The 27,525-nt window shown below is 40.7% G+C and overlaps 2 protein-coding genes across 3 annotated transcripts; one reads left to right on the top strand and one right to left on the bottom strand.

Moving 5' to 3' along the window:
- Positions 1-11,753, bottom strand: LOC139381076 (dual specificity protein kinase Ttk-like). 2 transcript variants are annotated; one of them, XM_071124307.1, is made up of 24 exons: positions 11,386-11,753; positions 9,777-9,999; positions 9,130-9,236; positions 8,485-8,628; positions 7,997-8,108; positions 7,786-7,870; positions 7,145-7,251; positions 6,982-7,057; positions 6,676-6,784; positions 5,269-5,491; positions 5,033-5,139; positions 4,772-4,915; positions 4,381-4,547; positions 4,018-4,157; positions 3,475-3,607; positions 3,184-3,276; positions 2,797-2,954; positions 1,913-2,064; positions 1,652-1,776; positions 1,468-1,542; positions 1,152-1,328; positions 938-1,037; positions 718-803; positions 1-631 (listed from the first exon to the last, which is right to left on the bottom strand). In XM_071124307.1, exons 1-24 carry the CDS (start codon positions 11,474-11,476, stop codon positions 545-547), a joined length of 3,021 nt encoding a protein of 1,006 aa, XP_070980408.1. In that variant the 5' UTR covers positions 11,477-11,753; the 3' UTR covers positions 1-544. The 2 variants fall into 2 exon arrangements, with proteins under 2 accessions (XP_070980408.1, XP_070980418.1); XM_071124317.1 differs by having other exon boundaries at positions 4,405-4,547.
- A 573-nt stretch (positions 11,754-12,326) lies between these two features.
- LOC139367076 (receptor-binding cancer antigen expressed on SiSo cells-like) lies at positions 12,327-26,918 on the top strand. Its single transcript, XM_071105085.1, has 7 exons — positions 12,327-12,650; positions 16,416-16,510; positions 16,826-16,904; positions 17,143-17,295; positions 17,865-17,972; positions 19,815-19,909; positions 24,875-26,918. Exons 2-7 carry the CDS (start codon positions 16,428-16,430, stop codon positions 24,990-24,992), a joined length of 636 nt encoding a protein of 211 aa, XP_070961186.1. The 5' UTR covers positions 12,327-12,650; positions 16,416-16,427; the 3' UTR covers positions 24,993-26,918.
- Positions 26,919-27,525: the final 607 nt, after the last annotated feature.

The following is a 27,525-nucleotide window of genomic DNA, read 5'->3' as shown; positions in this document are numbered from 1 at the left end:
TACAGTTAGCTAGTTCATTTGTTGAGCATTTTTTTTGTAGTTACATGTTTGAGAGTACAGTAAAATGTGCAAAGTAAGGAAACACAAAAAAAGTGTCCATCTTAAAAATAAAAAAAAGTGTAGATCCGTATCCTTCAAGATGCGAGCAAGGGGAAGTCATGAAGACATGAGAGAATAAAACATGGAGATGGTAGAGCTCTCTAGGGCATTTATGGACCCTGCTTAAAAACAGTTCAAATGCTTCCTTTTTTCCTCCCATCCTCTGTGTTACCACTGATCTAACATACTTGGATAGAATAAAAGCAAAGGTTCCACTTCATAGCTTTCACCATTCCAGACATGACAGATCAGTGATTACTTTAAAAAGGGGAAACATTTTCAAAGTATTCAAACAGGGCCAGTGTACTGCCAAACAGCATGTATTTTTCCGGTTGTGCTGAAGCATGGAATGGGCAGTGTATCTATTGGGTAAAGCTCGACTTAGGCTAGGAATGGAGTCCCATCTGCTGACCCCTTTGTTTTTTTTAGGCCATCAGTGGAGCATCTACATCTTCCAGTTGAGATGGCTGGATGACTTTACACACCCTGCAGCGTCCAGTTTCCGACCACTGTTGCACATTTTCGCCAAGTTCTGTCGATTGCAGAGAAGACGCCAGTCAGTTAAAGCAAACGACGATAAGACAATTATTATTGGAAATTCCACATTATCATGCTTACATTAGCAGCCCTGGCAATGCTGTTGGGAGACTGTAAGGCAGCGAGCTCGTTGAGGATCCTCTTCAGATCATTATTGTCAGGAGGTGCTGAAAGGAGATAGAGAGGCAGACAAAATGAAAGTTGGTGCAATAATTTCGCTTATTTAAAAAATAAATAAAAACACTTGGTATTATGGCAGGTATGAGGTATAAATATGCATAATGTGTGCGAGTTTATGTACCTGGCACAGGTGACTGTTGCTGAGACTGAAGCTTTAGGTATGAATGCTCCAGCAGCTCCGCGATGGAAATCCGCTCTCTTGGGTTTCGTACCAAGCACCTCTGGTGGTAGGAAAAAAAACATAACCCACCAGATCCCATTTATCCATGTCATTCACACTAAATCAAAACTCAACCAAAAAGCCAATACATTGCAGAATGAATGGAATCGCTCACCTTCAACACATCCAGCAGATCCTTCTCTGCAATGTCAGGGAACTCCATCTCATGGGTCGGGTCAATGATGGCGTGTAGCTTGGTGATCTGGTTGGTGATGGTCTGGAATGGAGTCTTCCCATAGGTCATGCAGTACATGATGCAACCAAGGGACCACACATCACCTTTAGTACTAATCTATGAATCAAATCAACAGATTCATTATACATCATTAAACATGCATAATCTTCCAACATTGATATAAATGAGTTCATATGGAATATGCATGTATTAAAAATACATTGTTTTGGATAAGAAGGAAGGGACATCAGCGCACCTTAGAGCTTGCCTTCCCTGGCTGGGATGAAGTGTCTTTGATGGCTTCAGGGGGCATGTAGTTCAAGGTCCCAACCTGTGTTTAGAATTTTTTTCTTGAAGATCAATATCCTTATTCTGGAAAGCTTCTGGTTATGTACACATACATTATTAACTACAGTTGGAGATGGGGGTTGTGCTCTTACCTGAGAATCTTTCATAATGCTTGTCACATCAGGCTGGATGCTGTTTGCAATGCCAAAGTCGATCAATTTCAGCGAGGCATTCACAATCACAAAATTGGCTGGCTTCAAGTCACAATGGACAATACCTACACAAAAAAAAAGTTACAGAAAAAAGTTAAAAGGCTTGTCGTAGAGACTGCAATGCTTGGGTATGAGGAACTTAGAAAACATAAGGGATACTGATGAAGAGAGATACAGAGTTCAAGATGGAGAGATAATAACCATGTTTGTGGATGGTCTGGACTGCCTCCAGCATATTCTTCCAGTATAACTTCCTCTCCAGCGGGTTGATAGTTTTACGGTTGCGTAGCCAGGTGCTGAGGTCCAGGTTACCACATTCCATCAGCATGTAGATGTAGCTGTTGGTTATTTCACTGGAATAAAAGAGATAAAAAGCACTGCTCACTGGGAATCACATGACATGTATAGTGGGATGGAACAGAGGACCACAATCAAAATACGTTGTGTCGGGGCCTCCCGAGTGGCACAGTGGTCTAAGGCACTGCATCGCAGTGTTGAGGCGTTACTACAGCCTGGGGATCGATCCCAGGCTGTGTCACAGCCAGACGTGACCGGGAGTCCCATAGGGCGGCGCACAATTGGCCCAGCGTCTTCCGGGTTAGGGGAGGGTTTTGGCCAGGGGCTTTCCTTGGCTCATCGCGCTCTAGCGACTCCTTGTGGCGGGCGCCTGCAAGCTGACTTCACTCGTCAGCAGAACTGTTTCCTCTGACACATTGGTGCAGCTGGCTTCAAGGTTAAACGAGCAGGTGTTAAGAAGCAGTGCAGCTTTGCGGGTCATTTTTCGGAGGACGCATGACTCAACCTTCGCCTCTCCCGTTGGGGAGTTGATACAAGATTGATGACACAAGATCGTAACTACCAATTGGACATCACGAAAATGGGGTAAAAAAACAAACACATTTGAAATACGTTGTGTTATTCTTAATTTTTAAATTTTATTTAGGCCATGTGTATTTTATTTTTATGTACGTACCAGTACCACAAGTTTTTCTTATGTTTTGGATATATACGTATGTGTATGCATTTTCATCAAAAAATATAATAAATGTACCCTAGCTGAATAAGTCAGAGTAGTGAACACTCACTAATCATACAGCTTGATGATCTGATCACTGTACTGCTGCAGGCGATTGAGATGCTCTATCTCGTTCTTGTAGCTCTCCACTGTCTGGGCATCGGCCTCCTCCAGGTTCACATACTTCACAGCAAACAGCTGATTACGTTGGTCCAGAACCTGGTACACCTGAAAAGACAGAGAACCTACCATCAAACCAGCTGAAAAAACATCCAATTAGCCCAAAAAACACCTGTAGTACTTCCCTGGTATCTTCAGGTTTCAAACCAATTGAAACAGGGAAGTACCATCTTAAATTGTCCAACAAGTAAGTTGTCTGTTTTTTGTTTTCCGTTGCACAATGTTATGAGAGCTTTTGTTACATTGTGCCCTAATGAACAAGACAACTAACCCCTACCTTACTGGATCCACCTCGGCCAATCATCTTCAGGACGAGGAACCGTTTGCCCTTTATCACAATGGACTTGTTTGAGAGAGCAACGGCAGAAGCCTGAAGTAACAGACAAGTGCAGAGTCATTCAACCATAGAGTCCACATTTCATTTGACAATAGGCCTATAATTTAAACAGCAAACTCACAAAAAGAGAACATAACTAGGGCTATGACTTTGTTCCTCCTGACCTGACTGCGTTTTGCCTGTTCAGGTCAAATGATCAGGGAAATCCCATGGATGGCATTTGTGGTTTACCTGGTGGGTCTGTTGGGCATAGGACACCTGGCTGAGGGGGGTGCACGGCTGCTGCTGGGCAGGGCCGGCTTTATGGGCTGCTGAGAGAGGGCCCGCATATGGGGAGTTCCTCTTGACCCCAGGGGTAAAGTAACTGTGAGGAGAGGGGAATTCAAATGTCAAAGAAAGTGCTTCCCATCTTTCCTCTGGATTCCAAGACTAAATGCACTCACAGATCTCACTACACTGTCTGCCGTGACTGTTACTTACGCCATGTCACAGTATGGATGACAGTCTTAAATTTACATTATGACAGTTCAAATTTAAATATGATAATTTTTCCACAAGGTAGTTCTCAAAGTAACTTTAGTTCAACTATATTTTTCTTGAGGGCAGCTTTAATGTAGCTCAACTTCTTGCAATGGGAAGTCATTGGTAATCCCCAACACTGACAATACCATTTCCTAATATCTCAAGAGCTGAAATAGAATCATTAGATTATGCTGATTAGGATCATTGTACAAGAGCTGTTATGTTATATACATGTCCTATCCAGCCCCTCACCTGTTGGCCCTGGTGTCTTTGTAGTTGGGCATCTGGCAGGCGACGGGTGGGTTGAGTCTGGACGGGAGAGGAAGTGATGGGGTGGGTAGAGAGTCCACCAGACGTGGAATGGGCGTGAAATCAGGAGGGGTGTGCTTCTCCTGATGACGACCAAACACACACACAACGTTAAACTCAGGAGGTTAAAATAGAAGAACCCAAAAGAAAACAAAAATATAAGTGTTAAGAGTGTCAAAACAGAGGCCAAAAGAGAGAGGTTTTAACTCAGTCTTAAGAATGAACAAACTAAATTGGAGTTTGATGCCAGCACATTCTATGTTGATAACATAGTTGTAACCCCAAAAATAAAATGGAAAGACAAACCTCTGGAGACACAACTCTGCTTACATGGGCTGGTATTTTCCACCCTGAAGACAGCTCCATGCTAGAGGGTTTGGGCTGTGTCTGGCTCAGAGGTAAACGGGTGGGAATCTCCGGCTCCCTCTCTCTACCATAGTTTGACAGACTCAATGACCCGTGAGACAGTGGCTCTAAAAAAAGAAACACACATAAGGCATCTATTCAACTAAAACTTACATCAGGTTTGCAAGCTTTAAGCTTGAAGCCGTTATCACTTTGTAGTCAGGATGAACAGGGTCATGTTCATTAGGTACCATACAGGAGAAAACAGAGAGGGACTCCGTTTTCCATTCCATGCCCTAATGAACACCACCAAGACATACAGCATAATTGACTAAATTTAAATGAAACCTACCTGGGAGACTCTCTCGGTCTTCTGCGGGGAGAAACTGGTAATTCCCAGCTTTTAGTTTCTGCATTGCAGTCTCAATTAGTTCAGTGGGCTTTGCGTTCACCTGGAGGCCTTTCTGTAGTATTGACGTGCCTTTCTTGACCTGAGCTTTTGGAAGAATATGAACAAAAATCTCTTTAGTATTAAAATAGAAATGTTCAGTGTCTAAATCATATATTATGCACAATCGTTTATGTAAAATAAAAATAAAAAAGAGCAATCTACCTCGAGCAACCTCAAACTGAGCATGTGCTATGTGCACAAAGGCAAAGCTTTTGCAGTTGGATCTCGCAACGATGAAGTTGTCCCGAGCATCATCTGGGTCATCAATGCTACAGAGGACATTTTTTTTTTAAGTAAAAAATTTTACAGTCATCAAACCAATTCTAGAACACTGGATAACGTATGTGAATATATGCAGTTTTTTTTTTATACCCAAAAACATCCTGAAGTACACTCACCCTTTGAGTTCAGCATATCGGACCAGCATCTTGGCATAGCTCTCACTGTTGCTGTACATTCCCAATGGCAGTCTGGAGAAGACTCTGGAATAGCTGTCCTTCAGCTTTAGGAGAAGGTTGGTGTCTGTCTGAGGATTGCCCCTCTTCTCCAGCTTGGTCAGATACATCCGGCAAGCCTCAGGGGAGTTGGAACCAATTATCTGGTTTATATTGTCAGTGGTATCTACCATTGAAACAGCAGAGAACATAAACTCGATATGCGTGAGAATACATTTTTTCCCCAAGTTTACCATTCCGTTAGTGCGCACCTCTATGAATATGTTGGTGTGCGACAACTAATGCTTCTCACTAAACAAGCATTTTTGCACCGTCATCAACTAGGCCAAAATGGTTTCACTTCAATGTAAAGGTACAGTGCCTTGCGAAAGTATTCGGCCCCCTTGAACTTTGCGACCTTTTGCCACATTTCAGGCTTCAAACATAAAGATATAAAACTGTATTTTTTTGTGAAGAATCAACAACAAGTGGGACACAATCATGAAGTGGAACGACATTTATTGGATATTTCAAACTTTTTTAACAAATCAAAAACTGAAAAATTGGGCGTGCAAAATTATTCAGCCCCTTTACTTTCAGCAAGATGTAATGCAAGATGTTATGTTTGGCGTAAAAGCAACACAGCTCATCACCCTGAACACACCATCCCCACTGTCAAACATGGTGGTGGCAGCATCATGGTTTGGGCCTGCTTTTCTTCAGCAGGGACAGGGAAGATGGTTAAAAATGATGGGAAGATGGATGGAGCCAAATACAGGACCATTCTGGAAGAAAACCTGATGGAGTCTGCAAAAGACCTGAGACTGGGACGGAGATTTGTCTTCCAACAAGACAATGATCCAAAACATAAAGCAACATCTACAATGGAATGGTTCAAAAATAAACATATCCAGGTGTTAGAATGGCCAAGTCAAAGTCCAGACCTGAATCCAATCGAGAATCTGTGGAAAGAACTGAAAACTGCTGTTCACAAATGCTCTCCATCCAACCTCACTGAGCTCGAGCTGTTTTGCAAGGAGGAATGGGAAAACATTTCAGTCTCTCGATGTGCAAAACTGATAGAGACATACCCCAAGCGACTTACAGCTGTAATTGCAGCAAAAGGTGGCGCTACAAAGTATTAACTTAAGGGGGCTGAATAATTTTGCACGCCCAATTTTTCAGTTTTTGATTTGTTAAAAAAGTTTGAAATATCCAATAAATGTCGTTCCACTTCATGATTGTGTCCCACTTGTTGTTGATTCTTCACAAAAAAATACAGTTTTATATCTTTATGTTTGAAGCCTGAAATGTGGCAAAAGGTCGCAAAGTTCAAGGGGGCCGAATACTTTCGCAAGGCACTGTACATACCTTCCATCCTAGTGTCATCTCTCCTATCTTGCCTGTGCAGCAGTGTAGTGGTGGAGTCCACAATTCCCATGTCCTTCCATGGGCGTGGCTCAGGGCTAATGATAGGTGTCTGAGAGAGCAAATCAACAATGATATATATGACTGTCCCAATCAACTCCAGTCTTTAAAATAATATTATGTAAGATGTCACTTTACTATGCTCTGCTCTCCATGTTATTGTATATAATTGTAAACAGTTGGGCCAGGCACTAGAAAATTCTTCAATCTATAATTACCACTGAAAGGTGGGGATTTTCATTCACAAACCTTTAGATTGAGGAAATCCCCATCTTCAACACGCTTCTTGGCCGAGGATAACGTTGCACTTGAACCAGAAGTTTGCCTAAAACAAAGTTCCATTCATCAGTTTAGGCTTTGTAATCCTGTGTGTTCTGATAGTGTTCCCTTGACATCGGTAAATAATGCTTACCTGGACAAGCTACTTGAGATGAGAGCCTCCATCTTCACTTGTCTTCCATCACTGTCATCATCATCCATTTCTGAGATTGCCTGTAGTCTACTGCTCTCTCTCCCTGCCTAGAGGCAGGATAATAAAGAACAGGATATTATTTAAAACCAGAGAAGTGATAGAAAAACTACTTTAAAACTAGGGGTGGGAATATGCCAAGCACCTCACGATATGATATTCTCATGATACTTAGGTACCGATACGGTATGTATTGCGATTCTCACGATTCTATATGCATTGTGATTCGATACTGTGATTTAATTGCGATTTGATGTTCCAAACATAACCCTCACTATATGTCTGCTGCAAAGACAAGAGAGAGCCATAATAAAAAAAACAAGTTTTGATCAGTCATGAAAAAAAGATGAGACAAGATGTTGGCTCACTATTTAAAAATAATATGGAGAACAAGCTATAGGATGAAAAGTATCCAGGTTTTGCCGCAGGTACAGCCTACTAGCACTAGCTAACGCTACCTAACAAAAAACAATCGATACTTGTCAAAGTATCGATACAATATTATCCCAAAAAATATTGCGATATGTAACTGTATCAATTACCACCACCCCCACACCCCAACACTACTACTAATAAAAACTAACCATGCCAACGGCTCTCTTTCGTTGAGAACCAGACCTCCAAGCTGGAACCTTGTCCTCTTGGGGTCCATTCCGTGGTTCCATTGTTCTAAGAGAATGAGAAGACCTGTGTCAATTGTTTTTCACGAGACAGAATAGAAGAATGTAAAGCAAAACAAAGAGAGAAGCTTGGTGTGAGAACTTGGAACTGTAAAAAACAAAACACTTATTTTACCCTGAAGAAAAAATACTGGAAAGCTGCAAGTCGCCTGTACCGTCGGAGTTTCTCAAGACTTTGCAAAATTCTGTTCCATTTTTCGCAGAACCATGTGTATTATAAGTTGAGACTGAAGGAAAAATAGTTTTGACAAAACATTAAGACAATTAATATACAGTACTAGTACACAAAAGTAGCATAAAAGCTGTGATTGCATTAAAGAAAATCTAGGCTGAAGAAACATGGTCATGTATTTATTTATTATATAAATCAAGATTTTTTTCTTTTTTACCTTTATTTAACTAGGCAAATCAGTTAAGAACATATTATTTTCAATGACAGCCTAGGAACTGTGGGTGAACTGCCTTGTTCAGGGGCAGAACGACAGATTTTTACCTTGTCAGCTCAGGGATTCGATCTTGCAAAATTTTGGTTACTAGTCCAATGCTCTAACCACTAGGCTACCTGCCTCCCCGATGGTCTTCAGGTTAATAAAAAAAACAAACCTGGTACATTTTCCTTATCCTCAGAGGAAAGAAGTTCTGCTTTGCCCAAAGTCAAGTTCTGCATAGCAGCCTCCAGCAGGTCGTTGGGTTTGGCACTCAGTTCAATGGCCCTCTGAAGTATCCAAGTACTTTTCTTTGTGTTGCCTTTTGAGATGGGGGAGTAAAAAATATATTCATAATAAAAAATAAACTTACTGACTAGATGTTTTCATTTATTTAACTAGGCAAGTCATTTAAGAACAAATTCTTATTTACAATGACAACTCACCGGGAAACAGTGGGTTAACTGCCTTGTTCAGGGGCAGAATGACAGATTTTTACCTTGTCAGCTCGGGTATTCGATCTAGCAACCTTTCGGTTACTGGCCCAACGCTCTAACCACTAGGCTACCTACCAATAGTACTTTCCTGCAGCATTATGGAGTTTCTGAATGTGAGCTTCACAGATTGGACTGATGCATGTATCGTCAGTAAATAAATAAGATGTTAGAGATACAATAGTTGCTATGGGTGTCTGAGTATTTATCAATATGAGAAAGCTGGTAAATCCATGGAGCTAAAGTTTAGTAAATAACCCAAATTGTGTCATCTGTGTGTATAAATCATCTATGACAGTCAAACCTAAGATTGTTGTGCATCTCTCTACCTTGAGACAGTTCAAACTGAGCGTGTGCAATGTGGACAAAAGCAAAATCCTGGCAGTGTGTAGTCGCAACATTGAAGTTGTCCTCTGCCCCCTTGGTGTCTTGGATTCTGAAAGATATTAAAGGACTCATTTGACAGACCTAAACTAAATACTAAAAAGAACTCTTTTCAAAGGGGCAATCTGGGATTGGTACATCCATTTTTTGGATTTAAACTAGGAAATTAGCCATTGATTTTTGGAAGAAAATACATTTACTAGTATACATTTCTCATGAGCTTAGTTCAACTGTCGTAATCCATCAGAACCCAACATCTAAACTTATTTGTAAACCATGTAATTGTAAACAAAGACTGAATAGCTTCAAAACATGGATAAAACTATCATTTTTAACTCATGGATGGTCAGTCCTTGCATCCATGAATTTGAGTGGTTAAATTTCTCTAACCTTATCCCTCAGCTGCTAACCAAAAAGTGTCAGGACGCCCACTTTGTTGTTTTCCCAAATCCCAGATTGCCACTTTAAATATTATTAATACACCCTACACATTGTATTTTTAACTGATGCAGCTAAAGTACAATCACAGAGGAACATGTTGCAAAACAAGGCTCAACCCTCTCATAGAAAAGTATGATCACGGATCACTCACACATTCAGCTCTGCAAATCTGACCAGCATTCTGGCATAGCTCTCATTTTTGCAGTGTTTTCCCAGTGGCATAGTTGAGAATACACGGGTATAGAAGTCTGTAAGCTTTGTGAGATGACTAGGATCCAAGTGAGGGTCTCCTTTCTTCTCCAAGTCCATCAGATATGCGAGACACGTTTCAGGGGAATTTGAGCCAATGGCCTGGTTGATATTATCAGTTTCATCTGCATGAAAATGCGAGGAAAAAAGACAGTGGGTGACCATTTACAGTACCAATCAAAAGTTGACACACCTAGTCATTCACTGGTTTCTCTTTATTTTTTACTATATTGTAGAATAATAGTGAAGACATCAAAACTATGAATTAACACATACGGAATCATGTAGTAACCAAATGTTTTAGCAATAAAAATACTTAATATTCTTCAAAGTAGCCACCCTTTGCCTTGATGACAGCTTTGCACACTCTTGGCATTCTCTCAACCAGCTTCATGAGTAATGCTTTTCTAACAGTCTTGAAGGAGGTCCCACATATGCTGAGCACTTGTTGGCTGCTTTTCCTAAACTCGGCGGTCCAACTCATCCCAAACCATTGAATTGGGTTGAGGTCAGGTGATTGTGGAGGCCAGGTCATCTGATGCAGCACTCCATCACTCTCCTTCTTGGTCAAATAGCCCTCACACAGCCTGTAGGTGTGTTGGGTCATTGTCCTGTTGAAAAACAAATGATAGTCCCACTAAGCGCAAACCATATCGAAATTCACGCAATTCATGTGTGGTTCCCACACATGCAAAGATCATTTGTTCACCTACTCTGTCGCACAAAGACACAGCAGCTGGATCCAAAAATCTCAAATTTGGACTCATCAGACCAAAGGACAGATTTCCAGCGCTCGTGTTTCTTGGCCCTAGCAAGTCTCTTCTTATTATTGGTGTCCTTTATTAGTGGTTTCTTTGCAGCAATTCGACCATGAAGGCCTGATTCACGCAGTCTCCTCTGAACAGTTGATGTTGAGATGTGTCTGTTACTTGAACGCTGTAAAGTATTTATTTGGGCTGCAATCTGAGGTGCAGTTAACTCTAATGAACTTATCCTTTGCAGCAGAGGTAACTCGGGGTCTTCCTTTCCTGTGGTGGTCCTCATGAGAGCCAGTTTCATCATAGAGCTTGATGTTCTTTCCTACTACACTTGAAGAAACTTTCAGTTCTTGAAATGTTCCATATTGGCTCAAATGCATTAAGAAGGAATGAAATTCAACACATTAACTTAACAATGAACACCTGTTAATTGAATTCCAGGTGACCACCTCATAAAGCTGGTTGAGATAATGCAAAAATGTACAAAGCTGTCATCAAGGCAAAGGGTGGCTACTTCAAAGAATCTCACATTTTACAGTTTTGGTTACTACATGATTCCATAGTTTGTCTTCACTATTATTCTACAATGTAGAAAATAGTGATACAAAGACAAACCCTGGAATGAGTAGGTGTTCAAACTTTTGCCTGATACTGTATTTGCAAACTTAGTGGTCTTATATACGGGCATATCATTATGTACAATATATGACGCATTTTGTCTTCGCTATGGAACGTATTAAAACGTGTTATTACCTTCGATTAGATATCTTGTTTTAATTCGGTCGAGTTTCTGACATAACATGGCAAGTTGGTGCTGTCTGTCTGTATGCTCCTCCTCCAACATCTCTGCAGAATGTAGTTAATATGTTGAGGCAGCTAACGTTACTGTGAGTCTAGCTATCTATACACACAAATATGACATCTACGCTATAGTGCGATATATACTTCTGATGTGTGAATTAACAAGCAGAAAACGGACCCTGGTGTAAATAACCAGCTAGTTGGGATATGTGTAGCTAAGTTAACGCCTTTAGGTATCTAACCATCTGCATATTGTCTGGCCAAAGCAAAGCTAGCTTAGCTAATAACGTTAGCTACGGGTCGTTGCGGAGCACAAAGACGTGCAAAGCTAAAAAGCAATCCAAATCACTTTTTTTTTTACACCGTACATTAGATTAAAACGAATCTCACATTTTCTACAAATGTACTTTCACGTGAAAGAATTATACTTCATTACAAAAAAACGTCTGTCTGTTCATAACACACTTGGTTTAAAAATCACCACTTGCAATTACTTCGTAAGCTCATTGGTCAGTTTATATGGTTGACTACGCCCCCAAATATTCGAAATACTCCTCCCACTTCGATGAAAATGATTTGAAATTATGCTCCGGGACTCCGGCCATCTGACCATCCGTTCCAAGGGTTCAATTAGAAATCGTGCGGACCTGAATATAGTTGATGATCCCTGCAATATTGCAATGTGTTAGTGGGCTACGGGGTGCCCTAATTAGTTGGCCATAATAAATCCAGTTTGCCTGGATGACATTTATGCTTTTATTAACCAAATACTGTTTTGTTTTAGCTTATTACATTTCACATAACAGCTCGTTCAGGGAAGACAAATAAAGCCAAAGTCCTATGATGTGTTCTACCATTGGGGGGCAGAAGACAAATGCATACCAAAGCACAACGATGCTGAGGGTGCCTCTTGCCCCGGCTTTAGTTCCACATCATCTCCTCTGTTTCAAGATGGCAGCCATGAGGCTATGAAGAAGCGATAAATGTTTCTGGAATAAATTATGAAAACAGATACTAGGTAGCAGCGTTAGACACATACGCCTGTGATATGACTGGTATCATTATTGCAAGTGTGTTGTTTCTAGAGTGAGATTTATAAGGAAAAATACGTTGCATACCGGTATGCTCATTTGCTAAGCTAGCCAAATAAATGAATTCTGGGGACGGCCACATCTGATTCGCCAGCTGTCAGCTAAACAAGCATATTGATCTGTGCGGTGAGTGTCTGTATTTTAGCTATGAAGACAATGAACTGTGGCTACCTTCCTATATCCGTTTCAGACAAAAATCTAGCTACCTAAGACTTGATAAGAATGCCCCGTTCAAGACAACTCGGAACTCAGGAAAAAAAACGATATACGAAAGACAAAATAGATCTGAACGGTCATCTAACTCGGGAACTCGGACCTCTTTCCAGAGCACCGACCTGAAGATCACTGACCTAGTATATTTTTGAGTTCTCAGTTGTTTTGAATGGGGCATAAGACGATGCAGCAATAGAGCACCACAGTGGTGGTGTCACAATACCCATAAAACCTAGAGGTCAAACAGGGAAATGGTTCCAATCGTTTTTCAAGCATACATTTTTCCCATATGGGACTTTAGAAACACAAAATAAGGGCTGTGTTTTGTGTATGCTTACCCTGGCGTGATGTTTTGATAACCATGGATATCTCTGACAATGTGACTTACCAATACATTAAACTATTTACTCTCAGATTCAAATGCTAAGTAGCATCAAAGTAGACAAAACTACAGATCAAACTTTATTTGCCACATGCGCCAAATACAACAAGTGTAGACTTTACTGTGAAATGCTTACTTACAAACCCTAAACCAACAGTGCAGTTCGAGAAGAAGAAAATATTAACCAAGTAGGCTAAAATAAAAAGTAACACAATAAGAATAACAATAACGAGGCTATATACAGGGGGCACCGGTACCGAGTTAGTTTGCAGGGGTACAGGCTAGTTGAGGTAATCTGTACATGTAGGTGGGGGCGAAGTGACTATGCATAGGTAACAAACAAACTATGAGTAGCAGTAGTGTACAAGAGAGGGGGGTAGAAGGTGAATTGTTAAGCAGTCTAATGGCTTGCGGTAGAAGCTGTTGAGCCTTTTGGTTCTAGACTTGGCGCTCCGGTACTGCTTGCCATGCGGTAGCAGAGAAAACCGTCTATAACTTGGGTGACTGGACTCTATGACAAATTTCTGGGCTTTCCTCTGACACGCCTATTATATAGGTCCTGGATGGCAGGAAGCTTGGCCCCTGTGATGTACTGAGCCGTTTGCACTACCCTCTGTAGCGCCTTACGGTCAGATGCCGAGCAGTTGCCATACCAGGTGGTGATGGAACCGATCAGGATGCTCTCGATGGTGCAGCTGTAGAACCTTTTGAGGATCTGGGGACACATGCCCAATCTTTTCAGTCACCTGAGGGGGAAAAGGATTTGTCGTGCCCTCTTCACGGCTGTCTTGGTATGTTTTGACCATGATAGTTTGTTGGTGATGTGGACACCAAGGCACTTGAAACTCTCGACCCGCTCCACTTCAGCCCCATCGATGTTGGAGGTCTGTTCAGACAGCCTTTTCCTGTAGTCCACGATCAGCTCCTTTGTCTTGCTCACATTAAGGGAGAGTTTGTTGTCGGTGATCAGGCTCACCACTGTTGCGTCCTCAGCAAACTTAATGATGGTGTTGGAGTCGTGTTTGGCCACGCAGTAATGGGTGAACAGGGAATACAAGAGGGGACTAAGGGCACGCCCCTGAGGGGCCCCTGTGTTAAGGATCAGCATGGCAGAGGTGCTGTTGCCTACTCTTACCACCTGGCCCGTCAGGAAGTCCAGGATCCAGTTGCAGGGTGAGGTGTTTAGTCCCAGTCCTTAGCTTAGTCTAGTCATGAGCTTCGTGGGCACTATGGTGTTGAACACTGAGCTGTAGTCAACATTTGCAACATAGGTGTTCCTTTTGTCCAGGTGAGAAATGGCAGTGTGGAGTGTGATTGAGATTGCGTCATCTGTGAATCTGTTGATGCAGTATGCAAATTGGTTTCCAGGATGCTGTTGATGTGAGCCATGACCAGCCTTTCAAAGCACTTCATGGCTACCGACGTGAGTGCCACAGGGCGGTAATCATTTAGGCAGGTTACCTTCGCTTCCTTGGGCACAGGGACTATGGTGGTCTGCTTGAAAAATGTAGGTATTACAGACTCGGTCAGGGAGAGGTTGAAAATGTAAGTTGGGTGAAGACACTTGATAGTTGGTCCGCTCATGCTTTGTTTACACATCCTAGGATTTCCGTCTGGCCCAGCGTCTTTGTGAATGTTGACCTGTTTAAAGGTTTTGTTCACATCGGCTACCGAGAGCGTTATCACACAGTCATCCAAAACAGCTGGTGCTCCTGTGCATGCTTCAGTGTTGCTTGCCTCAAAGCGAGGATAAAAGGCATTTCGCTCGTCTGGTAGGCTTGCGTCACTGGGCATCTCGCATCTTGGTTTCCCTTTGTAGTCCGTAATAGTTTTCAAGCCCTGCCACATCCGACGAGCGTCAGAGCCGGTGTAGTAAGATTCAATCTTAATCTTGTATTGATGCTTTGTTTGTTTGATGGTTCGTCTGAGGGCATAGCGGGATTTCTTATGAGCATTCAGATTGGTTACCCTCTCCTTGAAAGCGGCAGCTCTAACCTTTAGCTCGATGAGGATGTTGCATGTAATACATGGCTTCTGGTTGGGATATGTACGTACAGTCACTGAGGGGACGACGTCCTCTATGCACTTATTGATGAAGCCGATGACTGAGGTGGTGTATTCCTCAATGCCATTGGATGAAACCCGGAACATATTCCAGTCTGTGCTAGCAAAACAGTCCTGTAGTGTAGCATCTGCATCATCTGACCACTTCCGTATTGAGCGAGACACTGGTACTTCCTGCTTTAGTTTTTGCTTGTTAGCAGGAATCAGGAGGATACAATTATGGTCAGATTTGCCAAATGGAGAGCTTTGAATGCATCTCTGTGTGTGGAGTAAAGATGGTCTTGGATACCCCCCCTGGTTGAACATGTGACATGCTGGTAAAACTGATTTAAGTTTGCCTGCATTAACGTCCCCGGTCACTAGGAACGCTGCTTCTGGGTGAGAATGTTCTTGTTTGCTTATAGCCTTGTAGAGTTGGTTGAGAGCGGTCTTAGTGCCAGCTTTATTTTGTGGTTGGTAAATAGACGGCTACGAATAATACAGATAGTGGGGTCGACAGCTTATCATAAGGTACTCTTCCTCAGGAGAGCAATACCTCAAGACTTCTTTAATCCCTGCAAGCTCCTGCATGTCATCTCCAGCTGACACCTTTGCTGACAGACATTGTACATTTTTTCAACTTGCACAAGACCGTTCACAGAATTTCTCATTTAAAGAAATGTAGCCAATTTGTTCATTACTACATTTAGCTAACATTAGATAGTTAATCCAGAGATTGCTTACCTTTGCCCCGATTTAACAGTCATCCAGATCATCTTGACACTTGTAGTTCTTTATGATAGCGACATTGGCAGCTATTTAGCGTTTCATTTTTGGTGGGTAAATACAGGCGGATATATTGATAAAAGTCACCTTGTCCTAGAGAGATTTACACGGTTATGAAAACATCATGCCAGGGTAAGCCTACACTAAATACAGTCCTTATTTTAAGTGTTTCTAAAATCCTCTATGGGAAAAATGTATTAATGGTGGAAGAACAATTGGAACCGTTTCCCTATTGGACCACTAGGTTTTATGGGTATTGTGACACATACTGTGTATTCTTTAACTTGCCAGGAGGAAGAAGTAACCTGGAAGAAAATATCTACCTAACTTTCTAGCTATGCTAATGACAAAAGCTATAACAGCTAGCAAGCTTACTCATTATTAGATAGATGTTGATGACAGTCTTGCTGGAAAATTCTGACTATAAATGCAATGGATTTGCGAACAATGGTATGTCCTCCTTTTAGATCAACTTCACCATGGCCATCTCTCAGTTTCGCCTTTTCAAGATTTGCACATGGCTTGCAACCTTCCTTTCATTCTTCAGAAGGTTAATGTGCAGGTAAGGAACAACCATTATGTTGAATTGAAAGAAGCAAAACTGATCTAGAACCCTTTGCCGTGTCAGACTATGTCTGCATAGATTTTGCCACATCTTAAAGCCACAGTGTGTAGGATTTCCAGTCATTTTACTTGGTTGAAATGAATGTTTAATCTCCTGGAACGTTATTCCTTGAGGACAACAAACACATTAGCATAGAAATGAAATCCTATTTGCATGTGAAAATTGCATCCCATGGAATGCCTTTGCTCTAAAATGTATGTTTTTGTGGTGGCCCACAGTTTGATGGTAAGCACATTGTGTTTTTTGACATAGATCTGGGAGGTTGCGTAAGCTAAGCGGCGATCAGATATCTCTTCCAATTACGGTTGATTTTTCATCGGTGCCCAAACAGGTCAGTGATATACAAGTTTATAAGCTACAGCCTATTATTGCTAACATGAGGCAAGTGCTTAGTCGATTCCCTTTACATCCCTAACAAACCTGTTGTCATTAATTACATCATCAAACATTTATTGTGCAACCAACAGTCAGTGTTTACATTGTGGCACACTTAAATGCTTTCTCTTTATTTTTGTCATATTATTTTTTACAATAAACTTAATTTACACCTTTGACCAAACCCTGTGCAGCCAGAGATTGAAGAATGGAGCTCGTGGGATGAAGAAGGTCCAACGAGTATCAAGATTGAGGGCGGTAACGGCAACGTGCCACCTCAGCCTGGCGAGGAAGAGGAACCAGACTACTTCAAAGACATGGCTCCCACCATCAGGAAAACACAGAAAGTAGGCTGGGTCTTCATTTCAAGCTGAAATCTGTGTAAAGTGCCACTGTTCGCCCCAGCATCTTTTGTTGTTGTGTTTGTTTTGTTTAGTTTAGTTGAAACTCAGGAGAGGAGTGTCCTGCAGCGTGGTGTGATGCGCATGCAATGATGTCCGAGGGGGGGGAAATCGTGTTTGTTGTTCAAGTATCCCAAATGGAAGAGGCATTTTCACTAAGTACAGATTCCAGCTTTAAGTGCACTTCTCAACACTAATTGAAGGTAGACTTAGCAATATACATTTACCAAAAGGGAGGAGCAGGGTAATTCCCAAAACAAACAAATATAGTCTAATGGGCGAGGCTGCACTGTTCAACATTTTGTTATCACCCAGCTATCACATGGCATGAGAGAGTGAAGAAAACTCCCGTGCACATGCGCTGATGCTTAACAGTATCTGTATTGGTGATGATGAGTGCAGCCTCTTGCCTCACACTCTGTCGACAATATCGCTGGCTTGTAGTCATGCCATATCATATTGTTGAGTCTTAGTAGTTTTAACTTGTCTCCTTTCTCGCTCTGTCCCCACCCCAGATTGTGCTGAAGAAGAGGGAGCCACTCAACTACTTGGTACCCGATGGCAGTGCAGGCTTCTCCAGCAGACTGGCAGCCACTCAGGACACCTCCTTCATCCAGCCATCTGTGAGTTTGTGTACCACCGACCAATGTACAGTGTCTATAGACAGTTTACATCCCCTTGAACTTTTTTTCACATTTTGCTCCCATAAAATTAAATAAATATATATATTTTTTATTTTATTTTGTTCTTCCTACAGAGCTACACAACCCACACCTCATTTTCAAAGTCAAAGAAAGTTATAGAAAATGTTCTAAATGAAGAAAAAACAACTGAAATATCATAATTGGATAAGTCTCGATATTTAAACTTTGTCTTAGATTATTTTGTAGCAGGTTAAAGTCAGGACTGAGACTAGACCACACTGGAACACTCAACACCTCTTGGAAAGCTATTCTGGCGTGTCTTTGGCATTAAAATGTGTGTAATTGTCTCCCTGAAAAAGGTTAAGTATATCTCAGGTTTAGGGTTACAGAAGACTGAGTCAGTCGGGTTTTCCTCTAACTTTTTGATCCTGACAAAATTCGCAGTCCCTGCCGATGACAAGCATACCCATAACATGATGCTGCCACCACAATACTTGGAAATGGAGAGGGTTTCACTTTGTGTTGTATTGGATTTGACCCAACCCTGTCATTTTTAATATTACTTAACAGCCTTGTTACAAACAGAGTGGATCATTTGCAGTGATTTATTTTTTATTTTTACACAAGCTTATTTATTTTCACTTTGTCATACAGGCCAGGAATATGGAGTGAATGCAATGTTGTTGCGTTCAGTTTCTGAAAACCTAACTCTGGGATAGACACACTAGAACGGCTTTCCAAGAGGTGTTGAGTGTTACTGAGTGGTCTAGTCTCAGTCCTGACTTAAATCTGCTTTAAAAAAAATCAGAGACAAGGTTTGAATATGGCTGTCCATAAAATATTTCCAACCAAATGTAAAGAGCTTGAGCAATTCTGACAAAAACAATGAATATATGTTGCCCTAAGAGTTGTGCAAAGTTGTAAGAATCTTATTCCAAGTTATTCACAGCTGTAATGGCTGCCAAAGGTGCTTCCACCAAGTATTGACACATGGGGGTGGAGACTTATCCAATTATGATACTTCAGTTTGGCAATTTTTTCTTAATTTGGAAAATGTTCTATAACTTTCACTTTAAAACTGTGGAGTAGGTTGTGTCTAATTGAATCCCTTCTTACATTTAAGGCAGCAAACTGTGGAAAAGAGTTCAAGGGGGTGTTGACTTTCTATAGGCACTGTACAACTAGTCTCTTGTGATAGACTGTTAACATTTATATTATCATCTGTTGGCCTCTGCTGATTCTAAGATGGGGGTGAGGTGAGCTCCTTGTACGGTGTATTAGTGTCACTAATTATTTTTTGATGAATACTGATTTTGTAGAGGTGGTATTTGAAGTTGGGTGGGTTTTAAAAAAAAACACTTGAATGGTCACTGATAACATCCTAAATTTGTTGTACAGCCTGGATTGTAAACATAGGTGGACTTTTGAAAGGGGACGTGCTGGGGAGGGGCTTTGGCTTTGGCAAACCTCAGCCACCAAAAGCTGAGAAGCTAGCCAGCGCCTGTCCAATTTCTTGTTCCAAGGATTACAGACCAGCTCACAACTGCACTATGATGAAGTCTGGGTTTCTTTTTAGTTCACCATCTCAAAAATAGTTTGCTTTAGTTGGACCAGTGCTGTGACATTTGTTCATTCCCAGAAGTGCACATTTACAGGAGTGCACAAGTCCTCCAGGGCCACAGTTCTCTGTATTCAGGTTGAATTAAGGTTTATAGCGGTGTGAAGAATAGTTGCTAATGGAGATTAGGTCACCACTGCCCTCCTATACTGTGTCAGTGACTGTGTCCTGACTGAATTCCTGTCCTCCTCTCTGTCCCACAGTCTGAGCTTGGAGACATGGATACCTGGCACGAGGATACCAACGCCTGGGAGGATGAGTCGTCAGATGCTGCCTGGGAGGCCGATTTAGTGCTCAGGTGATAGCACTTTCTATTATTATTATTATTATTATTATTATTATTATTATTACTATATTGTCTAAAGCAGGGGTATTCAAATATTACCCTACAATGTCCGAAGCCTGCTGTTTTTTTGTTTTGCCTGATAATGAATTGCGCCTACCCTGGTGTCCCAGTCCCTGATTGGAGGGGAAGAATGTGGGGCGGGGGGGAAAGCAGTGGAACTGGTTTCAATGTAGTCTGCGCGGGACTGATTGCTTCATCCTGCTCCCAACCGCTACCTCATAACTGGTTCTGAACCCAACTGCAGACCTGCAATGTTATTTTAGGCATATGTGATGCAGCTCACTTGCCAGCATTGGTCCCAGCAATTTTGCACCATTAGGCAATATCAAAATGCGCAGAAATAACCCAGGAAATAGCTTAGGTTAAATTTCCTGAGATTCTCGCGTGTCCCATTATATTAAGCTATCGGTATTACTGGGCTGTATCAGCCAATATGCTAGACATAGTTTGAAGAGAGCGGGGCGGCAGGGTAGCCTAGTGGTTAGAGCGTTGGACTAGTAACCTGAACAGGCAGTTAACCCACTGTTCCTAGGCCGTCATTGAAAATAAGAATTTGTTCTCAACTGACTTGCCTGGTTAAATAAAGGTAAAATAAAAAAAAAATAAATAAAGAGCAGAGTTGGAGAGACTTGCACTTTCTCTTGAGCTATTTTTATAGCTTAACTTTTTTATGAGTGGGAAGATTTTCAGACTAAGACAAATATGGGTTATAAATATTTATTTCTAGGCAATGTAGTAAACTATAGCCTCATCAAATTCAGGTCGTACATTTCCTTGGAAAGATAACTGCCAGTGATTCTTCACCCATGCATTGGCAGCCTACTCTATTTCAATGAGACCAAACATATACACTATATGACCAAAAGTATGTGGACACCTGCTCATCGAACATCTCATTCCAATCTCATGGGCATTAATATGGAGTTGTTCCCCCTTTTTCTGCTATAACAGCCTCCACTCTTTTTGGGAGGCTTTCCACTAGTTGTTGGAACATTGCTGAGGGGACTTGCTTCCATTCAGCCACTAGCATTAGTGTGGATGGGCACTGATGTTGGGCGATTAGGCATGGCTCACAGTCGGCGTTCCAATTCATCCCAAAGGTGTTCAATGGGATTGAAGTCAGGGTTCTGTGCAGACAGTCAAGTTCTTCCACACCGATCTCGAGAAACCATTTCTGTATGGACCTCGCTTTGTGCATGGAGGCATCCTCTCTAGGTTTCTTCCTAGGTTTTGGCCTTTCTAGGTAGTTTTTCATAGCCACCGTGCTTCTACACCTGCATTGGTTGCTGTTTGGGGTTTTAGGCTGGGTTTCTGTACAGCACTTTGATATATCGCGTGATGTAAGAAGGGCTATATAAATAAATTGGATTTGATTGTCATGCTGAAACAGGAAAGGGCCTTCCCCAAACTGTTGATACAAAGTTGGAACCACAAAATCATCTAGAATTAAAATATATATGGTTATATTACGTAAGAACAATGGTGCAACATTAATAAAAATTATATTATTTTCTAACAAATGCGCTTTCTCCCATGTTGGATAGCAGTCACTCTCTGCGGTTTTGGAACACATATGTGCAATGTTGAATTGGCGCCTTTTCCTAGACCTTGTTGCTATGTGAGTAATATCAAAGTTAACCAGCATATTGGTGTTGAGAATAGAGGTCGACCGATTAATCGGAATGGCCGATTTAATTTGGGCCGATTTCAAGTTTTCATAACAATTGGTAATCTGCATTTTTGGACACCGATCATGGCCGATTACATTGCACTCCACTACCTGTTATGCGAGTGCAGCAAGGAGCCAAGGCAAGGTGCTAGCTAGCATTAAACGTATCTTTATAAAAAACAATCATAACATAATCACTAGTTAACTACACATGGTTGATGATATTACTAGTTTATCTGGCTTGTCCTGTGTTGCATATAATCTATGCAGTGCCTGTTTAATATCATTGAATCACAGCCTACTTCGACAAACGGGTGATTTAACAAGCGCATTCGCGAAAAAAAGCACTGTCGTTGCACCAATGTGTACCAAACCATAAACAATGCCTTTCTTAAAATCAATACACAAGTATATATTTTTTAACCTGCATATTTAGTTAATATTGCCTGCTAACATGAATTTCTTTTAACAAGGGAAATTGTCACTTCTCTTAGCGTTCTGTGCTACAGAGTCAGGGTATATGCAGCAGTTTGGGCCACCTGGCTCGTTGCGAACAGTGTGAAGACTATTTATTCCTAACAAAGACAACCAACTTCGCCAAACGGGGGATGATTTAACAAAAGCGCATTTGCACGAATGTACCTAACCATAAACATCAATGCCCTTCTTCAAATCAATACACAGAGGTATATTTTATTAAACTTGCATATTTTGTTAAAATAAATCCAGGTTAGCAGGCAATATTAAACTAGGGAAATTGTGTCACTTCTCTTGTGTTCATTGCACGCAGAGTCAGGGTATATGCAACAGTTTGGGCCGCCTGGCTCGTTGCGAACTAATTTGCTAGAATTTTACGTAATTATGACATAACATTGAAGGTTGTGCAATGTAACAGGAATATTTAGACTTATGGATGCCACCCGTTAGATAAAATACGGAACGGTTCCGTATTTCACTGAAAGAGTAAACGTTTTCTTTTCTACATTATAGTTTCCGGATTTGACCATATTAATGACCTAAGGCTCGTATTTCTGTGTGTTATTATGTTATAATTAAGTATATGATTTGATAGAGCAGTCTGACTGAGCGGTGTTAGGCAGCAGCAGCCCCGTAAGCATTCATTCAAACAGCACTTTCGTGCGTTTGCCAACAGCACTGGCAATACTAAAGGGCCTATAAGAACATCCAATAGTCAAAGGTATATGAAATACAAATGGTATAGAGAGTTAGTCCTATAATTCCTATAATAACTACAATCTAAAACTTCTTACCTGGGAATATTGAAGACTCATGTGAAAAGGAACCACCAGCTTTCATATGTTATGTTCTGAGCAAGGAACTTAAACGTTAGCTTTTTTACATGGCACATATTGCATTTTTTCTTTCTTCTCCAACACTTTGTTTTTGCATTATTTAAACCAAATTGAACACGTTTCATTATATATTTGAGGCTAAATTGATTGTAATGATATATTATATTAAGTTAAACTAAAAGTGTTCATTCAGTATTGTTGTAATTGTCATTATTACAAGAACCAATGGTGAAAAAAGTAACCAATTGTAAAAGATACCTTTAATGGCACCGTTTTTATTGTATTTGTTTTATAAATGTAAATTTTTTTTAGGATAGCCAGGGCACACTCCAACACTCAGACATAATTTACAAACATAGCGTGTGTTTAGTGAGTCCGCCAGATCAGAGGCAGTGGGATGACCATGGATGTTCTCTTTAATAAGTGCGTGAATTGGTCTATTTCCTGTCCTGCTAAGCATTCAAAACGTAGCAAGTACTTTTGTGTGTCAGGGAAATTGTATGGAGTAAAAAGTACATTATTTTCTGTACGAAGGTGGTGAATTTAAAGTTGTCAAAAATATAAATAGTAAAGACAGATACCCCCCAAAAACATAAGTACTTTACACCACTGTTGAGAACAATGGGCGGAGGCAGCAACGGAGTTAGGAGTTAAGAGCTCATCCTGTTTAGGCTTTATACCGTAACTTACTTAGGCCTGTATTTCAATACTTTATATAGGCTACTGTATCAATCATTAATTTGTTCATGTCATCACACAGCATACGAATCATTCATGATTTGATATGCAATCAAGCATTTTCGTTTTTAAATTATTGCTGTAAACAATAAATAAACCGTTCCATTTCGGAAATTGCATTCACAAATGAATGCGACTGTTTTTAGTCTTTGCTGTGATAAAGGCTTTACAAATAAAACATTTTTGTTGATCTCCAATATTTTCCACAAAAAGTAACATTTATTCCACACATCTGACTTCCCCTTTACCTCCTGAGCAACCATTAAAACATTCCCCTCGTTTCGAGTTTACTTGTCCCGTCCTCTGCATCCATTTTGCTGTCACGTGTTCAGAGTTTGTTATAACCAATTGTTTGATGTGATTATGATATGCTATAGGTCAGGCCCCATTGGTCACGTGCATGTGATGCATACATTTGTCACCTAACTAGAGCAAGGGTTGAGGGAATAGGGCATGTTTCTCCTAAACAAGTTAGGGATGTCAGTAACAGAACTTTTCAGTCAGAAATGGCTGTAATTATGTTGCAGCTTCAGCAACATGGACAGCGCAACAAACACTGTTGCTGTTCTGTGGTGTTCACTGCAGCAGGGAGGAGAGGGAGACAATGGTTGCAAGTCACACAGTCACTCGCTGTCATTTTTTATTTTTTTTACCAGCGCAGCAAGTCTGAGCCCTGCCCTACACAATCAAATCAAATGCGGTCGTACTCCCTCTAGTCATTTGTATCTTTTAATTATTTCATCAAACGGTGCGCTTAAAGCATTAGACAAGCTCAGTGCGTATAGTTGATTTGGTTAAAACACATAGGATGTGTCATTTTATGGAAGAATACACATTTAGTACTAGACTAGACAACTCAAGTTCGACCAATATTTGTTTTAGTTGGGGACAGCCCTAGTTCAATGTGAAACTCCTGTCATGTTCAGTGTCATATTGCTGTCATATAGTTGATCTACAAGTGTAATTGTTATCCAGCAGATGGCAGTATATTAAGAATGTTCAACACAGCTACGGCATTATTTTCACAAAGAAAATTCTGGCTTCAGGGAGACTTGTCTGGCAGTACTTTTTTGTGAGGTTTTTTGCTCCCTCTACCTCTGTAAACCATCACCTTTGCTCTCTCAAAAAGCTTAGTAATGAGGTTTGTTGCAATCATTTTAAACTCATACCCTTTTCTGTCGTTTCAATGTCTTCCAGACAACAGAAGATGGCAGAGAGAGAAAAGCGTTCCATGGAACAGCAGAGGAAGAAGATGGAGAAGGAGGTTCAGAGGATGATGAAGAAGGACCAGAAGATTGCTGTCAAGCTCTCGTAACATTTTTTTAGAGCACTCGTCCCTTGAGCCAGAAGGCAAAAAAAGAAACACTGAGACAAACTTCATCATGCCATCCTCTAGTCATCTCCACACGAAGATTATCTCTACTCCACAAAGCGGTCATTTAAAAGAAATCTCTGTCCACCAGCCATCATTTGAGGCATGGCTTGGCCAGTGTGATGTTTGTTCAGTGACTGTTGCATTCAGCTATCGGAAGGCACTTCATTCCTGGGATGTGTTCATTAGGGCACGCAACGGAAAACGGAAATGAGCATTTCTTATCTGACAAGTCCAGGAAGTCACTCCCTGATTCAGTCCATTTTCTTCTGTTTTGCGCTGAATGAACACTACCATACTCTGCGCAATGCCCTTTGGTATTGCCCTATGTCAGAGACTGGGTATCAAATGTCACTCTGGCTAAGTATGACACTGGGTTCAGGTAGATAGTTTGAGTTGTCCATTTGTATTTCCCAGGAATATGTGTAAATATACTGGTACCTATAGTACAAGTGGAGTCTCAAAAGAGACTTATTTCTATGACATTGTCTTATTTATAACATGAAGGACAAAGGTGTGTAATTAAATGTAAGTCTCACTGTGTATCAGTTACATACATCCCTTTGTTGGCTTGGTTATTGTGCTTTTAAATTACGTTTCTCGTCATCATGGTTCGAAAACACATTCTCTCATTGACGTTGCTTGATATTCCTGATGTACTTTTGCTGTACAGCCTTCAATATGCTGAATTGCACATTTTGAATTGAAGGCTTTAAAAGAAGAGTTTCAGACTGAGGGTGTGGACACTGTCAAGGGGATTTGGGAATTTAATTGAGCCTTACTCAAGAGTTGGCTGTGGGTTCCTATGGTAATCCTGTGGTTACTGATCGGCCAGGCTCAACATTTTTGACGTCTTGAATAATCAAAACATTTTCCTGTTTGTTCTTATCCCTGCTTTTTAATACACCAAAATAGAAGCGGCGACTCTAACGGCTTTTGTCTTTATTATTATGTTGAATGTGTTTTTTATTTTTTTATTTTACAAGTTCAATGTAGCATAACGCATACAAACTCTGTCTCTGTGTTATCTGAGAAAGTTTGGTTATCAGACATGGCCAACTCACATCCTTGATCAGTGATCATAGCAAATAAAAAGATGCAAAGCTCTGTGCTCCCCTCCTCATTTAATTTGCAGATGGTTAATAACAGAATCAGTCAAAATATTTCATAAGTTAAAGCCTTTTCCATTGCCTGGACCAATAACCTGTTACGTATCAATATGATTTTGGTATGGTCAATCGGTGTCGAATCAAGTCGATATTTTTGTGAAGGAAGTGTGTGTTGTGTGCGAGTGCCCAGCAACTGGTGTATGAGACTGGAATGTCAAGCAGAAGGGTCTAGTTGCCATGGAAACATATTTGCAGAGATGGCGCTGTAGAACTGACATAAGGCATTTGCAATTAAACAGACCTGTTGGATTAGAATAACAATTGATAGTCCCTTTTCCAAATTTGTGTTTTCCTTATACCATCAGTGGGGTATCCTGTATATAATATGGGGATTCTGGCAAAAGTAGTTTTTATATTGAATGTCTAAGTGAACGATACCTTTTAAACATTGTGGTGTTTTCATGGTTATTTTAGGTGGGGCTTTGTGTTAAATGAGGGATTCATTTATTTTTTTCAGAGAATATTGATATCGATGATATTGATAATAAAGAATATTGATAGTATTATATTGCCCATTGCATGGAACATTGGATCAGGAAGAAAGAGGTTGTTAGCCACAGACAATTATGAAAATACTGCTGACCTTTGTCCTTTTGCTTTCTTTGCAAATTCTTCTTCCAATTGTTATCAAAGTCAGCATGATGGGGATACATGAAAATGTTTTTCTTTGTCAATAAAGATCTCTTTTTTTTGCACATTCCTTATTTTTCTATGGTAAATCTCTGGATCCCTTTTCAATTGTGTCTAAATGTTAACCAATATTAGAGTCATGACAGAAACAAAGATACAAAACCAATGAAGCAAGTGAATTTCAAGATTAAATCACTTTTGCTCTTTTCATACTTGTGTGAATTTTTAGTATTGGAATAAAATGTCCTCCCAAGATTCACTCAAGCCATATTATTTCTCTGAACCACCCATGATTTATTGCATTAGGAAAAACTCCCATTATGAATAAACCTTTTACGTGCCTGTAGCCCAGTGTCATTAGATATGCTTGTTGTCTAAGTAGATTAATAGGGCATTTTAATCTTGTGCAAGGCAAATTCCTTTCAAATGCTTTTTCAAATCCAAGGTCAGACATGTAACAACATCATCACAATTTCAATGTCTCTCAAAAACACCCCTGCTTGACCAAACCACTCAAAGACTGATCATGACCTACTTTTAGGGAACTAAATGTCTCACTCATCAGTTTTTCGGGAAGAGTTGGGGTAGACATCGCTGAGGGATAATCTGCTCGGTTCCTGCAGAATTATAATTATTTTTCCATTGTAAAAATGAAATTGTCTCATCTGTGTCAGTAA

This window comes from Oncorhynchus clarkii, chromosome 2, assembly GCF_045791955.1.
Source record: "Oncorhynchus clarkii lewisi isolate Uvic-CL-2024 chromosome 2, UVic_Ocla_1.0, whole genome shotgun sequence".
NCBI classification, from domain to species: domain Eukaryota; kingdom Metazoa; phylum Chordata; class Actinopteri; order Salmoniformes; family Salmonidae; genus Oncorhynchus; species Oncorhynchus clarkii.
This window is presented reverse-complemented; position numbering and strand designations above follow the sequence as displayed.

Bases quoted from the DNA above. Each gene is read 5' to 3' on its own strand.
- LOC139381076 (XM_071124307.1), bottom strand. From the start codon at position 11,476: ATGTTGGAGGAGGAGCATACAGACAGACAGCACCAACTTGCCATGTTA. The intron at 10,000-11,385 runs GTAATAACACGT...ATTTTCATGCAG, and splicing joins AACAAGATATCTAATCGAAG to ATGAAACTGATAATATCAAC. The intron at 5,140-5,268 runs GTGAGTGTACTT...TGTCCTCTGTAG, and splicing joins CGATATGCTGAACTCAAAGG to CATTGATGACCCAGATGATG.
- LOC139367076 (XM_071105085.1), top strand. From the start codon at position 16,428: ATGGCCATCTCTCAGTTTCGCCTTTTCAAGATTTGCACATGGCTTGCA. The intron at 16,905-17,142 runs GTCAGTGATATA...AACCCTGTGCAG, and splicing joins TTTCATCGGTGCCCAAACAG to CCAGAGATTGAAGAATGGAG. The intron at 17,973-19,814 runs GTGAGTTTGTGT...TCTGTCCCACAG, and splicing joins CCTCCTTCATCCAGCCATCT to TCTGAGCTTGGAGACATGGA.